We start from the raw sequence: 17,444 nt of genomic DNA, 5'->3' as shown, positions 1-17,444 counted from the left end.
TTTGTCAGATACAGTGTAGCGCACAATGCAACAAGCAGGTACAACATCAGCACACCTCAATATTGCAGTAGCCCCCCGCCCCTCTCGGCCCCCCAACCCACTGCATATACGTGTGTGTGTGTGTGTGTGTGTTGAACAAACACACACAGACACACACAGTGGGACTGATCCAGTGTGTCGTCTGACAACACCACCAACTGGGCATCACCATGGTAACGGATAGTAGCTCTATAACGTAACGTTGTTGTCGTGAACAGCAGTTTTGTTATTATTGATACATCTGACTTTTTATTACTTTTTTTTCCTCAATGTGTTTATTTGTATAAAAGGCTGCAGCAAATAGAGACATACGGACAGAGAGAGACAAACAGAGAGACGTGGAGACACACAGTGAGACACGCAGAGAGACAGACATGGAGGCAGACAGAGACATGGAGGCAGAGACAGACAGAGACATGGAGACAGAGGCAGACAGAGACATGGAGGCAGAGACAGACAGAGACATGGAGACAGAGGCAGACAGAGACATGGAGGCAGAGACAGACAGAGACATGGAGACAGAGGCAGACAGAGACATGGAGGCAGACAGAGACAGACAGAGACATGGAGGCAGAGACATGGAGACAGAGGCAGACAGAGACATGGAGGCAGACAGAGACAGACAGAGACATGGAGACAAAGGCAGACAGAGACATGGAGGCAGACAGAGACAGACAGAGACATGGAGGCAGAGGCAGACAGAGACATGGAGGCAGACAGAGACAGACAGAGATATGGAGGCAGAGACAGACAGAGACATGCTCCTTCCTAATCGTTAATGCAGCTTTTTGTGACAAAAAGCTGAGCGTTGACATTTATGACTCATTCATATCGATAGAATCTGCTGCTATGAAGGAACTCAATGGGGGGGGGGTCTCTAACATTTAAGAGGAGAGGATGTTTGTGGAGGTGGTAGTGGGGGGGGGGGGGGGGTACTAAGGTACTAAGACTGCAGCAAACCTCCAACAGAGCAACACAAAATTACAATTGAATCATCTTATAAAAGAAGAAAATGGAAATAAAAAAGAACATTCTAAAGGTTCTATTTACATTCAGAGAACGATGCTCCTCCTCCTCGTGCTCCTCTTCCTCTCCTGAGAAGGTCCCACACAGGTTGCTACAAAGGACCGGCCCTCCGTTTGTATGTGTGTGTGTGTGTGTGTGTGTGTGTGTGTGTGTGTGTGTGTGTATATAAATGTGTGCGTGTGTTTTTTCTGTCAGTAATCACAATTCTACGGTGGCCCAGAAAGCTCAATAACAACGTTTTGCATGACTTCCCTTTTAATGTCTCGGCTGGTTTGACAAATGTTCAGAAAATTTAACTAATTATTCAATTAAAAAAAAATTGTGTTTCATGAAGCTCGGGTCCATAAACAGGCGTTTGTGTTGTACGTTATTAAAACAGGATTAAAATATTAGTGCACGTATTAGTCGTCAATCTAACTTCAAGTAGTAGTTTTAATTATATGACACTCAACAATGAACCATCAGGAGGTTAATGACTAAAGAAACAGCTCTGAGCTCTCCGGGCCACCGTAGCTTGAGAGGAGAGAGGAGGGAAGGAAGGAGAGGAGGGAGGAGAGGAGGAAGAGAGGAGGAAGGAGGGAGGAAAGGAGGGAGGAGAGAAGGGATGAAAGGAGGGAGGAGAGGAGGAGAGAAGGGAGAAGAGGAGGTGGGATGAAAGGAGGCAGGAGAGGAGGAGAGGGGGGGAAGAGAGCAGGAAGGAGGGAGGAAAGGAGGGAGGAGAGGAGGAGGGATGAAAGGAGGCAGGAGAGGAGGAGGGAGGAAAGGAGGGAGGAGAGGAGGAGGGATGAAAGGAGGAAGGAGAGGAGGAGGGATGAAAGGAGGCAGGAGAGGAGGGAGGAAAGGAGGGAGGAGAGGAGGAGGGATGAAAGGAGGCAGGAGAGGAGGAGGGAGGAGAGGAGGCAGGAGAGGAGGGAGGAAAGGAGGGAGGAGAGGAGGAGGGATGAAAGGAGGCAGGAGAGGAGGAGGGAGGAGAGGAGGCAGGAGAGGAGGAGGGAGGAAAGGAGGCAGGAGAGAGGCTCTCTTAAGGCCACAGATCATGATTTGAGGTTACACGCATGCCGGCCGAAGCAAAAAGAAACATGAGAAACGGTGTTTACGAAGACACAAAGAGACGAAGCAGACGAGGGACCAACGGGTGTTTATGTGTCCTGTATTACAAACAAAGAGGAGATGTGTGAACGACAGCGAATACACGCTTGTACGAGACGTTTTTGGTCACACGAGATGTAAATCCCCCGGTGGGACGAAGGTTGCACCGGCTGGTTCCCCCCCAACAACGAGGCCGGGTCACAAACCAGCGCCAGCAAATTGGGACGCGGCCCATCAAAGGTGGGAGGGGTCTCAGCTGACGAGAAGAGAGACGGAGCGTCTCCACCCGCGAGAAGAGAGACGTAGCGTCTCCACCCGCGAGAAGAGAGACTCTCGTGTTGGGAGAGCTGGTGCAACCTGATCCTCCACCTCCATCTTGTCTCTTATAGAAGAGTCTTTCTGATCGTGTGTGTGTGTGTGTGTGTGTGTGTGTGTGTGTGTGTGTGTGTGTGTGTGTGTAAACTTGGGTTAGAAAAGGCATCCTGTAAACAGCTTGTGGAATGTATTGAGTGTGTGTGTGTGTGTGTGTGTGTGTTGTGCGTCTAGATGGGCCGGTTGAGGATGCTCGTCATGGATGGGGCGGCGGGGGGAGGCGGGGCTGCGTTGACGGGGGAGGCGGGGCCTGAGCTCTCGTTGCCGTGGGGGACGGGCCCCCGGTTGCTGTACTGGCCGATGAAGGAGCCGTCCTCGTTGAACTGGATGTCCACGCTGTCCCCGTACTCGGCCAGAGAGTCGTCGCTGCCCAGCTTGCTCTCGTTCAGCGAGGGCTCGCTGCCGGAGCGCTTCTCGTCCGCGTCGCTGGGGGGCCGGAGGGGAAAACACCACTTAACACGTCTGCTTCACCACTTTCCTCTCCTGAATTCACCAGGAGTCACGACTCATGTTGATATCTTTAATTGAATAAATGCTGCTCTTAATGTGGTGAAGGTTCATGTTGACGTCTACTCTTTAGTTCTTTGACCTTCTGTCTAAAGTCGGTCATGTGACCAAAACTAAACGAGAGTCGAGTGGCACTTTCCAGTTTTCCTTAACAGAAATAATGTTTTTATATTTTCATACTTTGATGACTTCATTTTCCTGGTCGATGCTAAGCTAATGTTAACAGCAGGCTTTTCACATTAAAAGCCTCGAGGCTACGGGTGGAACGAGGACGTTTACATAAAGACTCCACCAGAAACACACAGAAGTCAATGAATAAATAAAGAGTTGGACCACGGCGTGGGAGTAAGAAGAGGTCCTCACCTCTCCAGAGACCTTCAGGCAGAACGAGAGAAGCGTGAGAGGAGACAGGGAGTCAGAGCCGGATGAGGCGCCATCAGTTCGTCATTAATAAGTGAAGCAGTGGGATGAATCCGTGAGTATGAGGGGTTCACGGTGAAGTGCATTTAATGTACTAATGCACAGTTCTGAGGTACTTTACTTGTTACTTTATGCTGTTACAACCTACAAATACCTCAGGAAAAATAAAAACTAGAACATTAAGTAAAAAAAACAGCTTACAGTTGAATAGTATTCAAACTGTAAGATAATTTACCAAGATAATTGGCAAATTAAGAAGATTGTTTTAGTTGTGAGATACAAAGACTGAAAACAATGGCTACCATTCGGCACAATTATTGGAGAATTCAGAGAATGTTCAAGTTTCTTTCTTGTTTTTTTCTACTTTAATGTCAAATAGGATACCCGCACAATTCCACTCAATAACATCTAGATTGTGGTTTTATTTTGTACCTACAATGGCTCTAAGACGCCACATCGGGAAAACATCTCAAACCTAAAAACAGAGGAAAAGATGACGTGGCGATGGCGTGTTGATGATGTGACGGTGGCGACGGCGTGATGATGATGTGGCGATGGCGTGATGATGATGTGACGGTGGCGATGGCGTGTTGATGATGTGACGGTGGCGATGGCGTGTTGATGATGTGACGGTGGCGATGGCGTGTTGATGATGTGACGGTGGCGACGGCGTGATGATGACGTGGCGATGGCGGGTGACTACGGTATGGCGATGGCGTGATGATGATGTGACGGTGGCGACGGCGTGGCGATGATGTGACGGTGGCGACGGCGTGGCGATGGCGGGTGACTACGGTATGGCGATGGCGTGTTGATGATGTGACGGTGGCGACGGCGTGGCGATGATGTGACGGTGGCGACGGCGTGGCGATGGCGGGTGACTACGGTATGGCGATGGCGTGTTGATGATGTGACGGTGGCGATGGCGTGATGATGATGTGACGGTGGCGACGGCGTGATGATGATGTGGCGATGGCGTGTTGATGATGTGACGGTGGCGACGGCGTGTTGATGATGTGACGGTGGCGACGGCGTGATGATGATGTGGCGATGGCGTGTTGATGATGTGACGGTGGCGATGGCGTGTTGATGATGTGACGGTGGCGACGGCGTGTTGATGATGTGACGGTGGCGTGTTGATGATGTGACGGTGGCGACGGCGTGATGATGATGTGGCGATGGCGTGTTGATGATGTGACGGGGGCGACGGCGTGTTGATGATGTGACGGTGGCGACGGCGTGTTGATGATGTGACGGTGGCGACGGCGTGATGATGATGTGACGGTGGCGATGGCGTGATGATGTCGTGGCGATGGCGTGATGATGATGTGACGGTGGCGATGGCGTGTTGATGATGTGACGGTGGCGGCGGCGTGATGATGACGTGGCGATGGCGGGTGACTACGGTATGGCGATGGCGTGGCGATGATGTGACGGTGGCGACGGCGTGGCGATGGCGGGTGACTACGGTATGGCGATGGCGTGGCGATGATTTGACGGTGGCGACGGCGTGGCGATGGCGGGTGACTACGGTATGGCGATGGCGTGACATGTGTCTCTAACGTGTTAACGACATGCTTCTGTCATTTGCTCGGGGGAAAAACAAAGATGGCGGCGATGACTCGGCGAAGAGGACGCAGCCCACCTGTACTCTCCAAAGGTCTCGTCCTTCATGGGCCGAGCTTCAGACTCCACCTCCTTGTCTTCTTTGTCCTTCACTGAAGAAGGAAGGAAAAAGGTCCAAACGTCTCCGATGAACGTCCCACGGGCTCGCGTGTGATCGATTGATTGATTGATCGATTGATTGATTGATTGTCTCACCTGCGTATTTGCCGCCTTTACTGCGCTTCATGAGGCAGATGACGAGCAGGATCAGCACCAGCAGCAGGATGGCGCTGATGAGTCCGATCAACCAGCCCTGGGCGGCGAACCCGCCGGGCATCACCGAGGGCACTGAGGGGGGGAGGGGGGGGGGGGGGGGCAATAAGTCTGTTGGACTGGCGACCTCTAGCGCCGAGGCTGCAGATTAAAACATGAAACCACTCCAGCGTGGAGAAGAACCAGCGGGAGGGTTTGTGTGTCTGTGTGTGTTAGAAACTACAACGACAAAAGCCCTGGATCGCGCACAAAGGTTCTCATGCTCAAACGCCCGAGTAAAACACCGCGAAAAACATCCAGAAGACAACTAGTGTGAGTCAGGAGGTAATCAAAGCGTCCGGCAGGGGGCGGCTCCTCCGGCCGGGCCGCACGCCGCTTGACAGCTCGTTGACAGGATCCGCAAGGCAGCGTGAGCGAGATGATTATGGAAAGCACGCGTTGTGACGCGGCTCTTGGTTCCTCACCGGGGCCGATGGTCCACGTCATGTTTTCCCATTGGGTGTCGTTCCCGTGTTTGATCATGAGGTGGTAGTTCGATCCGGGCTGCAGGCCAGTCAGCGAATAGAAGCCCTGCGTGGAGTTCACCACCTCCGAGTCCATCCAGTCGCAGCCGGCTGCAACGCACACACACGCACACACACACGCACACACACACACGTGGTACATAATCCTCGCCAAGCGTCTTCCTTCGTTAGCAGTTCATTGTGTCATTGTGTAAAAGCTGCCCCCCCCCGCCCGTCTCTTACGACTCTTCCTGAGGTAGCGGATGACAAAGCCGTGGTTCCTGTCCCGCTCTCCGGGCACCCAGCTCAGGTTGAGCGACGTGTTGCTGGAGACGATGCTGATGTGGGACGGAGGAACTGGGAGACGCAGAAACAGGAAACAGGGTTTGAGGGGGGAGTCGCTCATGATGTCGCTGTGAATGAAAGAGGTGGGGGGGGGGGTTCACCTCCTTCCAGCAGGGTGGCGGCCCTCAGCCTGATGGGGGGTCCGTCTCCGGCGGCGGTGCGAGCGATGACCTTGAAGATGTAATGGCTGCTGGGGTCCAGATGGTCCAGCTCGGTGTGAGTCACCATGGGGTCGCTGATGGTCTCCATCTTCCACGGGCTGTCTTTGCTCTCCACCTCTGGGGGACATGGAACATGGACGATGGGAGGGTTTATCCTCTCGGGACACCGATCAAATATCACCACATTTCACTTCAACTGACGAAGTAATCAGATTACTGCTGAATTAAGTAGAAACTGGGATTTTTAACAGATTTCATCACCAGGTTACACACCAACCTAACACACAACGTGACCGACACGCTCGGCTCCATAATGGAACTCCTGCGTTTAGCTCCATGTTGGACGCACACTCCTCCGACCTCCTGCTGGTTTTATTCACAGTGGCCTCTTCCTCTCACCCTGTTGGTACTGGACGATGTATCCCAGCAGGACGCCGTTGGTCTCCTCCGGGGGGGTCCAGAAGAGGATCAGGGACTTCTCTGAGCGACTCTCAAACCTCAGGGACGCCGGAGGACCGGGAGCTAAAAACACACACACATCAGTGACACACACGTCCACACACAGAGGACACCTCCGATCCCCCCCCCCGTCTGAAGCTCACCTCCCTCCGGGGTGCTGAAGAGGCGGGGGGCCGAGCGGGGGCCCTCCCCTCGGCTGTTGAAGGCGGTGACGGACAGCTCGTAGCGGGAGTACAGCTGCAGCCCTGTCACCTCCCGCCAGGTGGTGGTGCTGTTGACCACAACCACCTCCTGCGGCCTCCTGCGCGGGTCGCTCTCCGTCGCCCGCTGCGCCCGGCCCTCTCTCTCCTTCTGCCGCCGCAGAGACCTCCTTAGCCGACCGCCTCGCGGACCCGTCCTCCAGAAGTAGATCTGAGACACGTTGGATGGGAGAGAAGCTCGGTGTCTCGTTACTGGAATAACACCTGAGGCCTCTCAGTGTGTCGTCACGTTAAACCAGTTGTGTACATCTATTCATGTATACATACATACATTCATACGCACACACAACTTTGTTCTCTCCCTCTGAAGAAGAAATCTAATGAAGATAAAGAGAGCTTGTATTTTCTTCTCAATATTGCTTAATGTTGTTGTTTTTATATTTTTCCCAATTATATTCTCTCTGTTTTCTGCTGTGAGTTTTTACCATCTCCCAACACATATATGCATATTTGCACATGTAGGCCTATATATGTGCACACATGTATATATGTGCACACGTGTGTATGTGCACACATGTATATATGTGCACACGTGTGTATGTGCACACATGTATATATGTGCACACATGTATATATGTGCACACGTGTATATGTGCACACATGCATATATGTGCACACATGTATATATGTGCACACGTGTATATGTGCACACATGCATATATGTGCACACATGTATATATGTGCACACGTGTATATGTGCACACATGTATATATGTGGGCACGTGCATGTGTTGTTTTAGTGACCAGGTACCTTGTATCCCAGAAGAAGACCTCGCACATTCTGGGCTTCGTTCCACTGGACTCTGACTGTGCTGTTCACCACCGAGATGGAGACTCCAGATGGAGCTTCCTCCGGCTCTGAGGGGGGGGGGGGGGTGGGGGGGAGTGGAGGGGGGCGGCAAATGTAAAGATAAACATAAACCCGTATTCAACAGGTCGTGATATACATCAAGGACCACTTGTACTTTTGAGATGAGTTTGTTTTTATCTTTCTTCTTATATTTATTGTATTTTTTTTCAGTAAATGTCTCAGCGACAAACAAACAAAACCTTCAGCCGACGAGGCTCTCGACCTTTGACCCGAGGACCTTTCACTGAGAAACGAGCTGCACACAGAGCGCCTGCTTCACTGCTACCAGAACACCAGGACGGGTGTGAGGGGGGGTTACGCAGTATAAAGATCCTCTTTACATCGTCTACAGGAGACACGACTTCCTTTCTACGTTCAGTCTGAAGGAGCTTCTGTCTCTCGTATTCTCAGGAATCTTCTTTTCTTTAATTGAAGATGACAGCTGGCTAAAAGTCTCGTGGTTGTTTATGATTCATTCTGTTCAAATGTTCATCTCATATGGAAGCCTTGAGAGAAACACAACATTAATTTGGATATTTAAAGTTTCCAATTTATTGATTTATTTTTATTTCTAGGAAGGAGGTGGGACAACTGTTTGTTGTTGTAATTCACATTTCACCCACAAGAGGGTGAAGTTCACCGCTATTTCATACTCTACTTGGCACTAAAAGCATTTCAATATACGTATATGTTATATAAATACCCCCCCACCCCTCCTCCACCATGGGGTTCAGCCGCCCTACCTTCCTCCCCCGAGTGGCCGACCTTTGGCTCCGGCGCCGGCCCCTCCCCCAGCGAGTTGACGGCCTGCACTTTGATCTCGAAGGGCTCGTAGGTCTCGGTGTCGTTCACCACGAATGGAGGCGCCATCACGTCTGCGTGGTTCCAGCGGACGTCGGTGCCGCCGGCGCGCCGCCACAGCACCTTGTACTGGAAGCCCTGGCCGTTGTGCCGCCGCTTGTCCATCTCCTGCGGGGACATAGGGGGGGGGGGCAATGTGAGACGGAGGTCCTCAGAGGCCCCACGCGGTCTCTGGGTTCGGGTACTCGCCTCCCACGTGATGACCAGAGTCTTCGGGTCGATGGACTCGCTGCGCACTCCGGCCGGGTTCATCGCAGGGACTGCAAGGGGGAGACGAGGGGGGGGGATTGATGATACACGATACTCTTCAATATGAAATCACAGCCAGCAGGCAGTGAAGCATGAAGATGGGAAAATGAAATCTACCAAACCAGAATAAAAAGAGGCTCATTTATTAACTGATAAACCCCTAAAATAAGATAATTGTAAAAACAAGTTGTAGATTCAAGGGACTATTTCCTGTCCAATCTAAACCCAAACCCAACGCCCCCCTAAGACCTTAAATTATGAAGCCTGAGGGATTTATACGTCTCTGACCTGCTCTGATAACCCAGTGTTTAACGTCACAAAGCTATGAATTATGGGTAATCCCCTTGGGCAAAGTCGGCAGAAATGTGGATTTAGGGGAAGTGTTCATAGAGGACTCACAGTGTCAAACGAGACAGAACAGAACACTTATATACTTTGCCTCAGGATATTGCCCACAATTCATAGCGTTGTGACGTTAGACAAAGGGCTACCATGGGGAAAAATTAGCTCCCCTCTGACCTCGCGAGTCCACGGTGTTTGATTGTTCCTACAGCAATGATCTAATGGAGGGAAACGTGTGGGAATCAAATCAAACACGGCCGATGTCACGGCGGCGCCGCTCACCGGCCGGCGGCGTGCTGTGGTGCTCCGAGGGCCGGCTGGGGTCGCTGTGGCCGACGTCATTGACGCCGATGACCCTGAAGCGGAAGGTGCAGTACGGGTCGAGGGACAACTCCACGTGGTCAAAGTCCCCGGGGACCCTCCTCATCCTCGCCCAGCTCCACCCACCCTCCTCGGTGTGCTGCTCCTCCCGCACCTCCACCAGGAACTCTGAGGAAACAAACGGCGTGGTGGCATCAGTACTTCCTGTGAAAGAGCTCCAGCGTTGTGGACTTATACAGGATAATTATTACAAATATCCAGAATGAAGAGACTTCTCTGTAGCAGACAAACGGCTGGAATCTTCCACGCTGGCGCCGTAGGAACAATAACCTTTGACTCTAATTTCCCTCGTGTTGACCGGTAATTTGGACAAATGATTCCCCAATAACTAACTTGAAACTGCAACTAGCTGCCATTTCTTGTTTTCTGAATTGAAATGAAAGTACATCTAAAATGTATTAGTTCAAACTCTTAATTTTAACCACCATGAAAAACTGGTAGAATTGAATGCATCATGAAAGTGGTTGAATGAAGGAGAACATTTTTTTAAGTCTTCTGTTCTTCTCTCTCTGCTTTAAAGGTTGCTGGTCATGTGATTCTTCAAACGGGCTCCAGACATCAATGAGGAGCCTTTTTCCAACAGCAGGTAAAAGTGTGTACCTGTGTGTGTGTGTGTGTGTGTGGGTGTGTGTGTGTGTGCTCAGCACCTCTGATGGGGCTGTTGTGGGGGTGTCCGGGGGTCCAGCTGAGAGTGACGCTGTGGTCGTTAACATCGGACAGAGACAGATCTCTGGGGGGGTCTGGTCGAGCTGAGGGTCAAACACAAGACTGTTAGCGTGGCGGGAAAACACACACACACACACACACACACACACACACACACACACACACACAGGGTTGGACGTACCTACGACAGTGATGGAGCCGCTGGCCTTCACTTGGTCCAGGTCAGTGAAGACCTCACAGGAATAAGACGCGCTGTCGTCTGATTGGATGTCGGACACTTTCAAGGTGCCATTCTGAAAGAACGTGTACCTGTACACACACACACACACACACACACACACTGAATGTACACAGTTGGGTATGGATGGAGCAGTTTGTTGGGTATGGATGGAGTAGTGTTATGGTATGGGTGGAGCAGTGTGTTGTTTGTTGTGTATGGTTGGAGCGGTTTGTTGGGTATGGATGGAGTAGTGTTATGGTATGGGTGGAGCAGTGTGTTGTTTGTTGTGTATGGTTGGAGCGGTTTGTTGGGTATGGATGGAGTAGTGTTATGGTATGGGTGGAGCAGTGTGTTGTTTGTTGTGTATGGTTGGAGCGGTTTGTTGGGTATGGATGGAGTAGTGTTATGGTATGGGTGGAGCAGTGTGTTGTTTGTTGGGTATGGTTGGACCGGTTTGTTGGGTATGGATGGAGTAGTGTTATGGTATGGGTGGAGCAGTTGGTTGGGTATGGTTGGAGCGGTTGGTTGGGTATGGATGGAGTAGTGTTTTAGGTATGGTTGGAGCGGTTTGTTGGGTATTGATGGAGTAGTGTTATGGTATGGGTGGAGCAGTTGGTTGGGTATGGTTGGAGCGGTTTGTTGGGTATGGATGGAGTAGTGTTTTAGGTATGGTTGGAGCGGTTTGTTGGGTATGGATGGAGTAGTGTTTTAGGTATAGGTGGAGCGGTTTGTTGGGTATGGTTGGAGCGGTTTGTTGGGTATGGGTGGAGTAGTGTTTTAGGTATGGTTGGAGCGGTTTGTTGGGTATGGATGGAGTAGTGTTTTAGGTATAGGTGGAGCGGTTTGTTGGGTATGGGTGGAGTAGTGTTTTAGGTATGGTTGGAGCGGTTTGTTGGGTATGGATGGAGTAGTGTTTTAGGTATGGTTGGAGCGGTTTGTTGGGTATGGATGGAGTAGTGTTTTAGGTATGGTTGGAGCGGTTTGTTGGGTATGGATGGAGTAGTGTTTTAGGTATGGTTGGAGCGGTTTGTTGGGTATGGGTGGAGTAGTGTTTTAGGTATGGTTGGAGCGGTTTGTTGGGTATGGGTGGAGTAGTGTTTTAGGTATGGTTGGAGCGGTTTGTTGGGTATGGGTGGACTAGTGTTTTAGGTATGGTTGGAGCGGTTTGTTGGGTATGGATGGAGTAGTGTTTTAGGTATGGTTGGAGCGGTTTGTTGGGTATGGATGGAGTAGTGTTTTAGGTATGGTTGGAGCGGTTTGTTGGGTATGGATGGAGTAGTGTTTTAGGCATGGTTGGAGCGGTTTGTTGGGTATGGATGGAGTAGTGTTTTAGGCATGGTTGGAGCGGTTTGTTGGGTATGGGTGGAGTAGTGTTTTAGGTATGGGTGGAGTAGGCTCCTACTTGTCATCTGGAGACGACTCCTGCAGCTTCTGCGCGTCCTTCCTCCAGACGATCTGGTAATGGAGCAGCTGGGGGTCTTTGTAGAACTCACAGTCCAGCAGGGCGCTGGTTCCTCTGAGGGCGCGCACGTGTTGAGGACTGGTCATCATCGCGGTGCGATCTGAACACACAAGGCAGAGGTCAGAGGTCACAGATCAGAGGTCACAAGCACTGTACTGAACTTATCAGAACCACATCTGGACTGTTCATCTTCAACCGTTTGTATAACAACTGCTAAAATGCTTAGAATTCATTGAAACGACCATCAATAAGTCTAAACGTAAATGTTTCATTTGTATTCAGCTCAACATTAACAACATAGAAGTACTTTTAATGGCTTATAATGACTCTACAGCAAGTTGTGAATCGGCTTATTTGCACTCCTCGTTCTTCTGGCTTTGGTTCTTTAGGGTTGAAATGCCCTTATTGAATGTCACTTTGGACACGATATCACATGATATCAGGTGTTATATATTATTATAGAATATACCATATATTTATATATACAGTATATAATACTGTCATATTGATAATAACTCTTAAATCAGTCATATCATGTTTTATTCATGTTGTTCTGCAACATTGAGCAGCAGACTCACTGTAGACTTTCAGGTGGGCCGAGATGGAGATGTTGGTGTTTTTGATGGAGCAGGTGTATTCTCCGTCGTCTTCGTGGACCACGCCCGACAGCGTGATGGAGCCGTTGGTCAGCAGAGCGATGCGAGGGTCCGACAGCAGAGGAGGCCTCTCCTCGCCCTCCCTAAGGGGGGTCATTGTCATTGTCAGACACATTAGAACCCCAGAAAGGAAACCCGGCCGGTATAAACACAGCGGTCATGTGGATGGGCGTTAATAAACGGATGATACATGTGTGAGGATCAATAAACGATGGAATCGCTCCAGATAATAAAAGAAAAACCGAGAAGCGAGAGAAGGAAAACGTTGATTTAATTATCATGGTGAATGTTGTTTTCAGACCTTTTGTAAAATATGACCTTTCATTTTATTCGTTTGTTCATATTTACGGAGATTCATAATTAATGAGATCCAGTCTTAGAAATATCATAAATCTTAGCCACGTTTTACACTTCATGTCCTGTCTGAGGCTCCTGAGAGCTACTAGAGGTCCTCTTTAGGGCCTTAGGGTCTCCCCCTGTGGGGGGGCATCAGAGCCTGTAAGAATACTACAAGTAAAAGCAATGCAGTCAAAACCTAAACCGTGGTGCACAGCAGGAGCTCTCGGGACACCACCCTGGGGGTCGCTCACCATGAGACGTGAGGTCGCGGCGAGCCAAAAGACTCGCAGTTCAGCACCACGTCTCCGCCCTCGGTGACCCGGTACACCACTCCGTCAGAGGACAGGATCTGAGGAGGGAGCTCTGCGCGAGACAGAAGGGGGGCAGGTGGTGAGGACAGGTGATTCTTTTCCCAGCAGGCCGAGGGGCGACGCGAGGCCGACGTACCCACGACGTAGAGGTAGGTGTTGAGCAGGATGGAGCCGTGCTTGTTGGAGGCCTCGCACTGGTACACGGCGGTGTCGGCAAACTCCACGTCCCTCAGTATCAGAACACCACCTGAAACGGTCCGCCGGGGGTCCTCGTCCACCTCTGCAGTGGGGGGGGGGGGATTAGAGACCGGACTGAACCATCTGGAACCGCGCTGAGAGCTTGTCAAACACAAACTCCTTCACAATGAGATGTTTGAGCAGGAAGGTGGAGGGGGAGCAGCAGCTGGCACCCAACCTTCTCTCCACCCTGATCACAGCTTCGCTCCTCTGCTCCTTCAGGGAAACCATTTCCCCGGGTAATACAGGACCGAAGGTCAGCGACCCCTTCCTTTGTTTGTTCCTTTCCTCCTTCCTTACTCACCCCCTCCTTTCTTTCTTTTTCATTTCCATCCTTGTTGGATTTCCTTTCCTTCTTCCTTCCCCCTCGTTCCCTCCTTCCTACTGTCCCTACTGTCCTTTGCTCACTCTGTCCTCTTGTCCTTCCTTTCACCCTTCCTATCTGGATTCCTTAGTCCTCTCCTATCTTTCCGTACTTCCCTCTTACTCCCTTGTTCTGTTTCCTCTCCTTCCTCCCCCCTCTCTCTCTGGGAGTCAGTCCAGGACCTTGGCGAGTCCATCTCGACCAACGTATGCGGCCTAATTCCTGCACCAAAGAGCCTTTCAGTTACCCGGAGACAGGAAATGATCGCTGCTCTTCCCCGAATCCTCCGAGTGGTCAACAAGCTCCATGTAATGAAATGTTAATGTTAAACTTTAAGTGAACCGAGAGAAAAGTTCACTCTAAGAAGTGCTGATCGTAAAGATAGACAGGGAGGACTGAATTAAGAACAACGGATAAGCACTTAGATCGCGCATGAAAGTAAGTGAATAAGCAAAGAAGGATCCTACTAAAGATAACAGCAACGTCCAACAGCGTCCATTGAGAGGGACGGCGTGAGGACGACGCGAGGACGGCGCGAGCGTACCTGTGAGCGGCTCCCCGTTGAGGCTCCAGGTGAGGAGGGGGGTCGGGATGCCCTCGGCCTGACAGTCCAGTCGCACCGTCTCCCCGGGAGAGTACAGCAGGTTCTGAGGCTCCTTCACCCAGAACGGAGCGGCTGTACGAACACGACACCACATGTGAGCTCACCTGGGGGAGGAGCAGCCCCCCCCCGCCCCCCCCCGGTGAGCTCCCCCGGCCTCCTACCTTCCACGGTGAGGCTGAAGGAGTGCGCCGTGGAGCCGTGGATGTTGAAGGCCCGGCACTCGTACTCGCCGTCGTCGCCCTGGGCCACGCTGTCGAAGTGGAGCCAGCGGCCGTGCGCCTCCACCCGCCCGCCGGTCTCCCCCAGGCTGCCGTCCTTCTTCTTCCACTCCACCTTCGGCGTGGGACTGACCAGAGGAACATCCAGTCAGCCATAAGGAAAGATGTGAGACGGAGAGTCACAACCGGCCATCTGTTGCCACGGAGACGCAACTCCCGCAGGAAGGACGATAATTAGAACGAAACGCAAAAAATAGCAACGAAGCAGAGGGGGGAGAACGCGACTTAACGAGAAGGATCGGCATCATCACACACACACACAGTGAGATCCTTACAGGCCCTTGGGGATACATTCTAGGGTGACGCTCTGTTGCTTGAGGGCCAACACGGAGCTGTGGGAGCCAATGGGACGGAAGAGGTGGGGTTTCCTGGCGTGGCCGACGTCATTACCTGGAGGGAGAGACGGGGGGGGGGGGTCCGGTCAAACTGAAGGAGTGAGTGTGATTAACTTTATTTGCCATTTTGAAGCCTTGATTTGAGCCTTGTTGCTTTTACGACCAGCAGTGTCACGAGGGGGCGGAGCCTAAGACAAGTCAAGACGAAAACACAGACTCCTCCTGCAGACGACCCGTCCATTGCTTCATGGAAGTGCAGTGGAAGATTCCTTTAATAGCAACTAACGTCTTGAAACGGACAGTTTGGTTTCCAGTTTAATCTGCGGGTAATAATAATCACCTGCAACGTCTTAAAGGGCCCTTCAGCTGTCTCCAGAGAGAGTGTGTGTGTGTGTGTGTGTGTGTGTGTGTGTGTGTCCCTGCACTCACTGGGCGACACGCTGAGCCTGACGGCCGTGTGCGGCAGCACCGTCCTGGCCGCCGAGTACTGGGCGTTGCAGATGTAGTCGTCCCTGCTGTCGTTCTTCAGCAGGTTGGAGAAGTACAAGTTCCCGTCCAGGCCGACCATCACCCGGTCGCTCTGCTTGATGTGCACCATCCCTGAGGAGAGAAGACGGGGGGCTGTGACGGTCCTCTGCAGCTCAAAGCTCTGCAGTGTTTACTTCAAAGTGCGAGTTAAACAAAGTGGACGATTCAAGAGGCACAGAGGGAGGAAATAAAGAAACGAAGCTCTACTGCAGTCATTAGTTTGAGTGGAGATGATCTGCAATGCAGCGATGCAGAACGTGGGGGGGGCTGCCTGAGGACAGCAAGGAGGAGGTGGAAGACGGACTCACTCTTGTCCATCCAGTGGATGTGCGGGGGCTCGGAGCTCTGGGGGGGGTTGCAGGACAGGATGATGCTTTCGCCCTCGTGCGCTCTCTTGTGCACTCTCTGCTGTTTGAGAAGAACCGGCTGAGCTGAAAACACAGAGCAGCAGGTGGTCCGTTATCGACGCAAGGCATCAGCCCGACGCTGCGTCCTCTGGTCCCGTGGACGTCTACGAGGAAAGGACTTCTCTCTTGATCCCTCAGTGAACATTACAACAGCTAGTCTGTAACAACCATGTGCAGACTCCTGAAGAGACATCGCATCCCCAACTCTCCAGAAGCAGATCTGAGTCCAATATGTGGGCTGAACTGTCCCTTTAAAGACAGCGCTGTGATATTACTGTTGCTCCACATGGTTCCTTCTGGCCGTTTTGCTGCAGTGAGTCAGCGCTTTATCTTCGGTTTCTCTGGTTATTTCAGCAGGAGCCGTTTCCTCTGCAGTTCTCTGTAAGAATCGCTTCATTGTTATTACGCGGCACCATTTCACCTCCCCAACCTGCACGCGTCCGCCCATTAATACGAAGGTTGCATTACAACATTACCCCTCTCATCGATACTCTGTTCTCTCTGATTATTTGCAGGAACTCTCTTTAAGCTCTGCTTTGGTCTCCTCCCTATCAGTCGCGTTAGCTGCTAATTGCCCCCCCAGCTGGTCTCCGGCTCGGCGAACCCACCCTCCACGATGACCCGGACGCTCCGGGTCACGGCGGTGCCCAGCGCGTTGGAGGCGTAGCAGCGGTAGGACCCGCCGTACGAGGCCAGCGGCTCCTCGTCCTCGGCTCGCAGCGTCCCGTGAGCCGGGCGCTCCGGGCCCAGCGCCTCGCCGTCCTTCACCCAGCGGAAGCTGCAGAGGACAAATACCGCACGCATACAAGTTCAATATGACTTAAGAAGGTGAAGCTTGAGAGAGAAGGAACGATTTAAAGAAGACGGAAGGAGGAGGAAACAAACAGGAAACCACAACGATGATGTTGTTACTGCCGTGATTTCATTTAAATGAACATTTACTGCTCATCACCATGACAACAGTAAATGGCCGAAGGGAGGATGTGGACAAACATCCGGCCACACACACACACACACACGCACACGCACACGCACACACACATGCGCACACACACACACACGCACACACACACACACACACACACACACACACGCACACACGCACGTACGTTGGGGTCGGGGTCCCGGAGGCCTCGCAGGGCAGATGGACGTCCTCCAGAGAGAAGGCCGTGTACGACACGGGCGTCTCCATCAGGACCGGAGGCTGCGACACTGAACACACACAGACACACACAGACACACACAGACACACACACAGACACACACAGACACACACAGACACACACAGACACACA

The 17,444-nt window shown here is 51.7% G+C and overlaps 1 protein-coding gene and 1 long non-coding RNA gene across 3 annotated transcripts in view; one reads left to right on the top strand and one right to left on the bottom strand.

The window, feature by feature from the left end:
• Nucleotides 1-327: 327 nt before the first annotated feature.
• Nucleotides 328-629, top strand: LOC144383570 (uncharacterized). The gene is made up of 2 exons (XR_013451008.1): nucleotides 328-437; nucleotides 468-629. It is a non-coding gene; the product is annotated as an uncharacterized LOC144383570 (long non-coding RNA).
• A 689-nt stretch (nucleotides 630-1,318) lies between these two features.
• The window catches only part of LOC144383554 (neural cell adhesion molecule L1.1-like), a 27,586-nt gene continuing 11,460 nt past the window's right edge, over nucleotides 1,319-17,444 (bottom strand). For both annotated transcript variants that reach the window (XM_078081507.1, XM_078081513.1), the window contains 25 exons: nucleotides 17,259-17,361; nucleotides 16,758-16,927; nucleotides 16,051-16,173; nucleotides 15,644-15,814; nucleotides 15,155-15,269; nucleotides 14,763-14,947; nucleotides 14,542-14,673; nucleotides 13,533-13,676; nucleotides 13,337-13,448; nucleotides 12,669-12,829; nucleotides 12,031-12,190; nucleotides 10,590-10,717; nucleotides 10,390-10,491; nucleotides 9,644-9,850; nucleotides 8,960-9,030; nucleotides 8,653-8,878; nucleotides 7,811-7,917; nucleotides 6,943-7,210; nucleotides 6,740-6,862; nucleotides 6,281-6,457; nucleotides 6,078-6,191; nucleotides 5,796-5,945; nucleotides 5,275-5,406; nucleotides 5,099-5,171; nucleotides 1,319-2,952 (listed from right to left, as the gene is read on the bottom strand). In XM_078081507.1, coding sequence (XP_077937633.1) covers nucleotides 2,697-2,952; nucleotides 5,099-5,171; nucleotides 5,275-5,406; nucleotides 5,796-5,945; nucleotides 6,078-6,191; nucleotides 6,281-6,457; nucleotides 6,740-6,862; nucleotides 6,943-7,210; nucleotides 7,811-7,917; nucleotides 8,653-8,878; nucleotides 8,960-9,030; nucleotides 9,644-9,850; nucleotides 10,390-10,491; nucleotides 10,590-10,717; nucleotides 12,031-12,190; nucleotides 12,669-12,829; nucleotides 13,337-13,448; nucleotides 13,533-13,676; nucleotides 14,542-14,673; nucleotides 14,763-14,947; nucleotides 15,155-15,269; nucleotides 15,644-15,814; nucleotides 16,051-16,173; nucleotides 16,758-16,927; nucleotides 17,259-17,361 — 3,710 coding nt within the window. In that variant the 3' untranslated portion in view covers nucleotides 1,319-2,696. The remainder of the gene's footprint in view (nucleotides 2,953-5,098; nucleotides 5,172-5,274; nucleotides 5,407-5,795; nucleotides 5,946-6,077; nucleotides 6,192-6,280; nucleotides 6,458-6,739; nucleotides 6,863-6,942; nucleotides 7,211-7,810; nucleotides 7,918-8,652; nucleotides 8,879-8,959; nucleotides 9,031-9,643; nucleotides 9,851-10,389; nucleotides 10,492-10,589; nucleotides 10,718-12,030; nucleotides 12,191-12,668; nucleotides 12,830-13,336; nucleotides 13,449-13,532; nucleotides 13,677-14,541; nucleotides 14,674-14,762; nucleotides 14,948-15,154; nucleotides 15,270-15,643; nucleotides 15,815-16,050; nucleotides 16,174-16,757; nucleotides 16,928-17,258; nucleotides 17,362-17,444) is intronic.

This window comes from Gasterosteus aculeatus, chromosome 2, assembly GCF_964276395.1.
Source record: "Gasterosteus aculeatus chromosome 2, fGasAcu3.hap1.1, whole genome shotgun sequence".
NCBI lineage: Eukaryota > Metazoa > Chordata > Actinopteri > Perciformes > Gasterosteidae > Gasterosteus > Gasterosteus aculeatus.
Note: the sequence above shows the minus strand (reverse complement) of the source record. Positions and strands in the feature narration are given on the sequence as shown.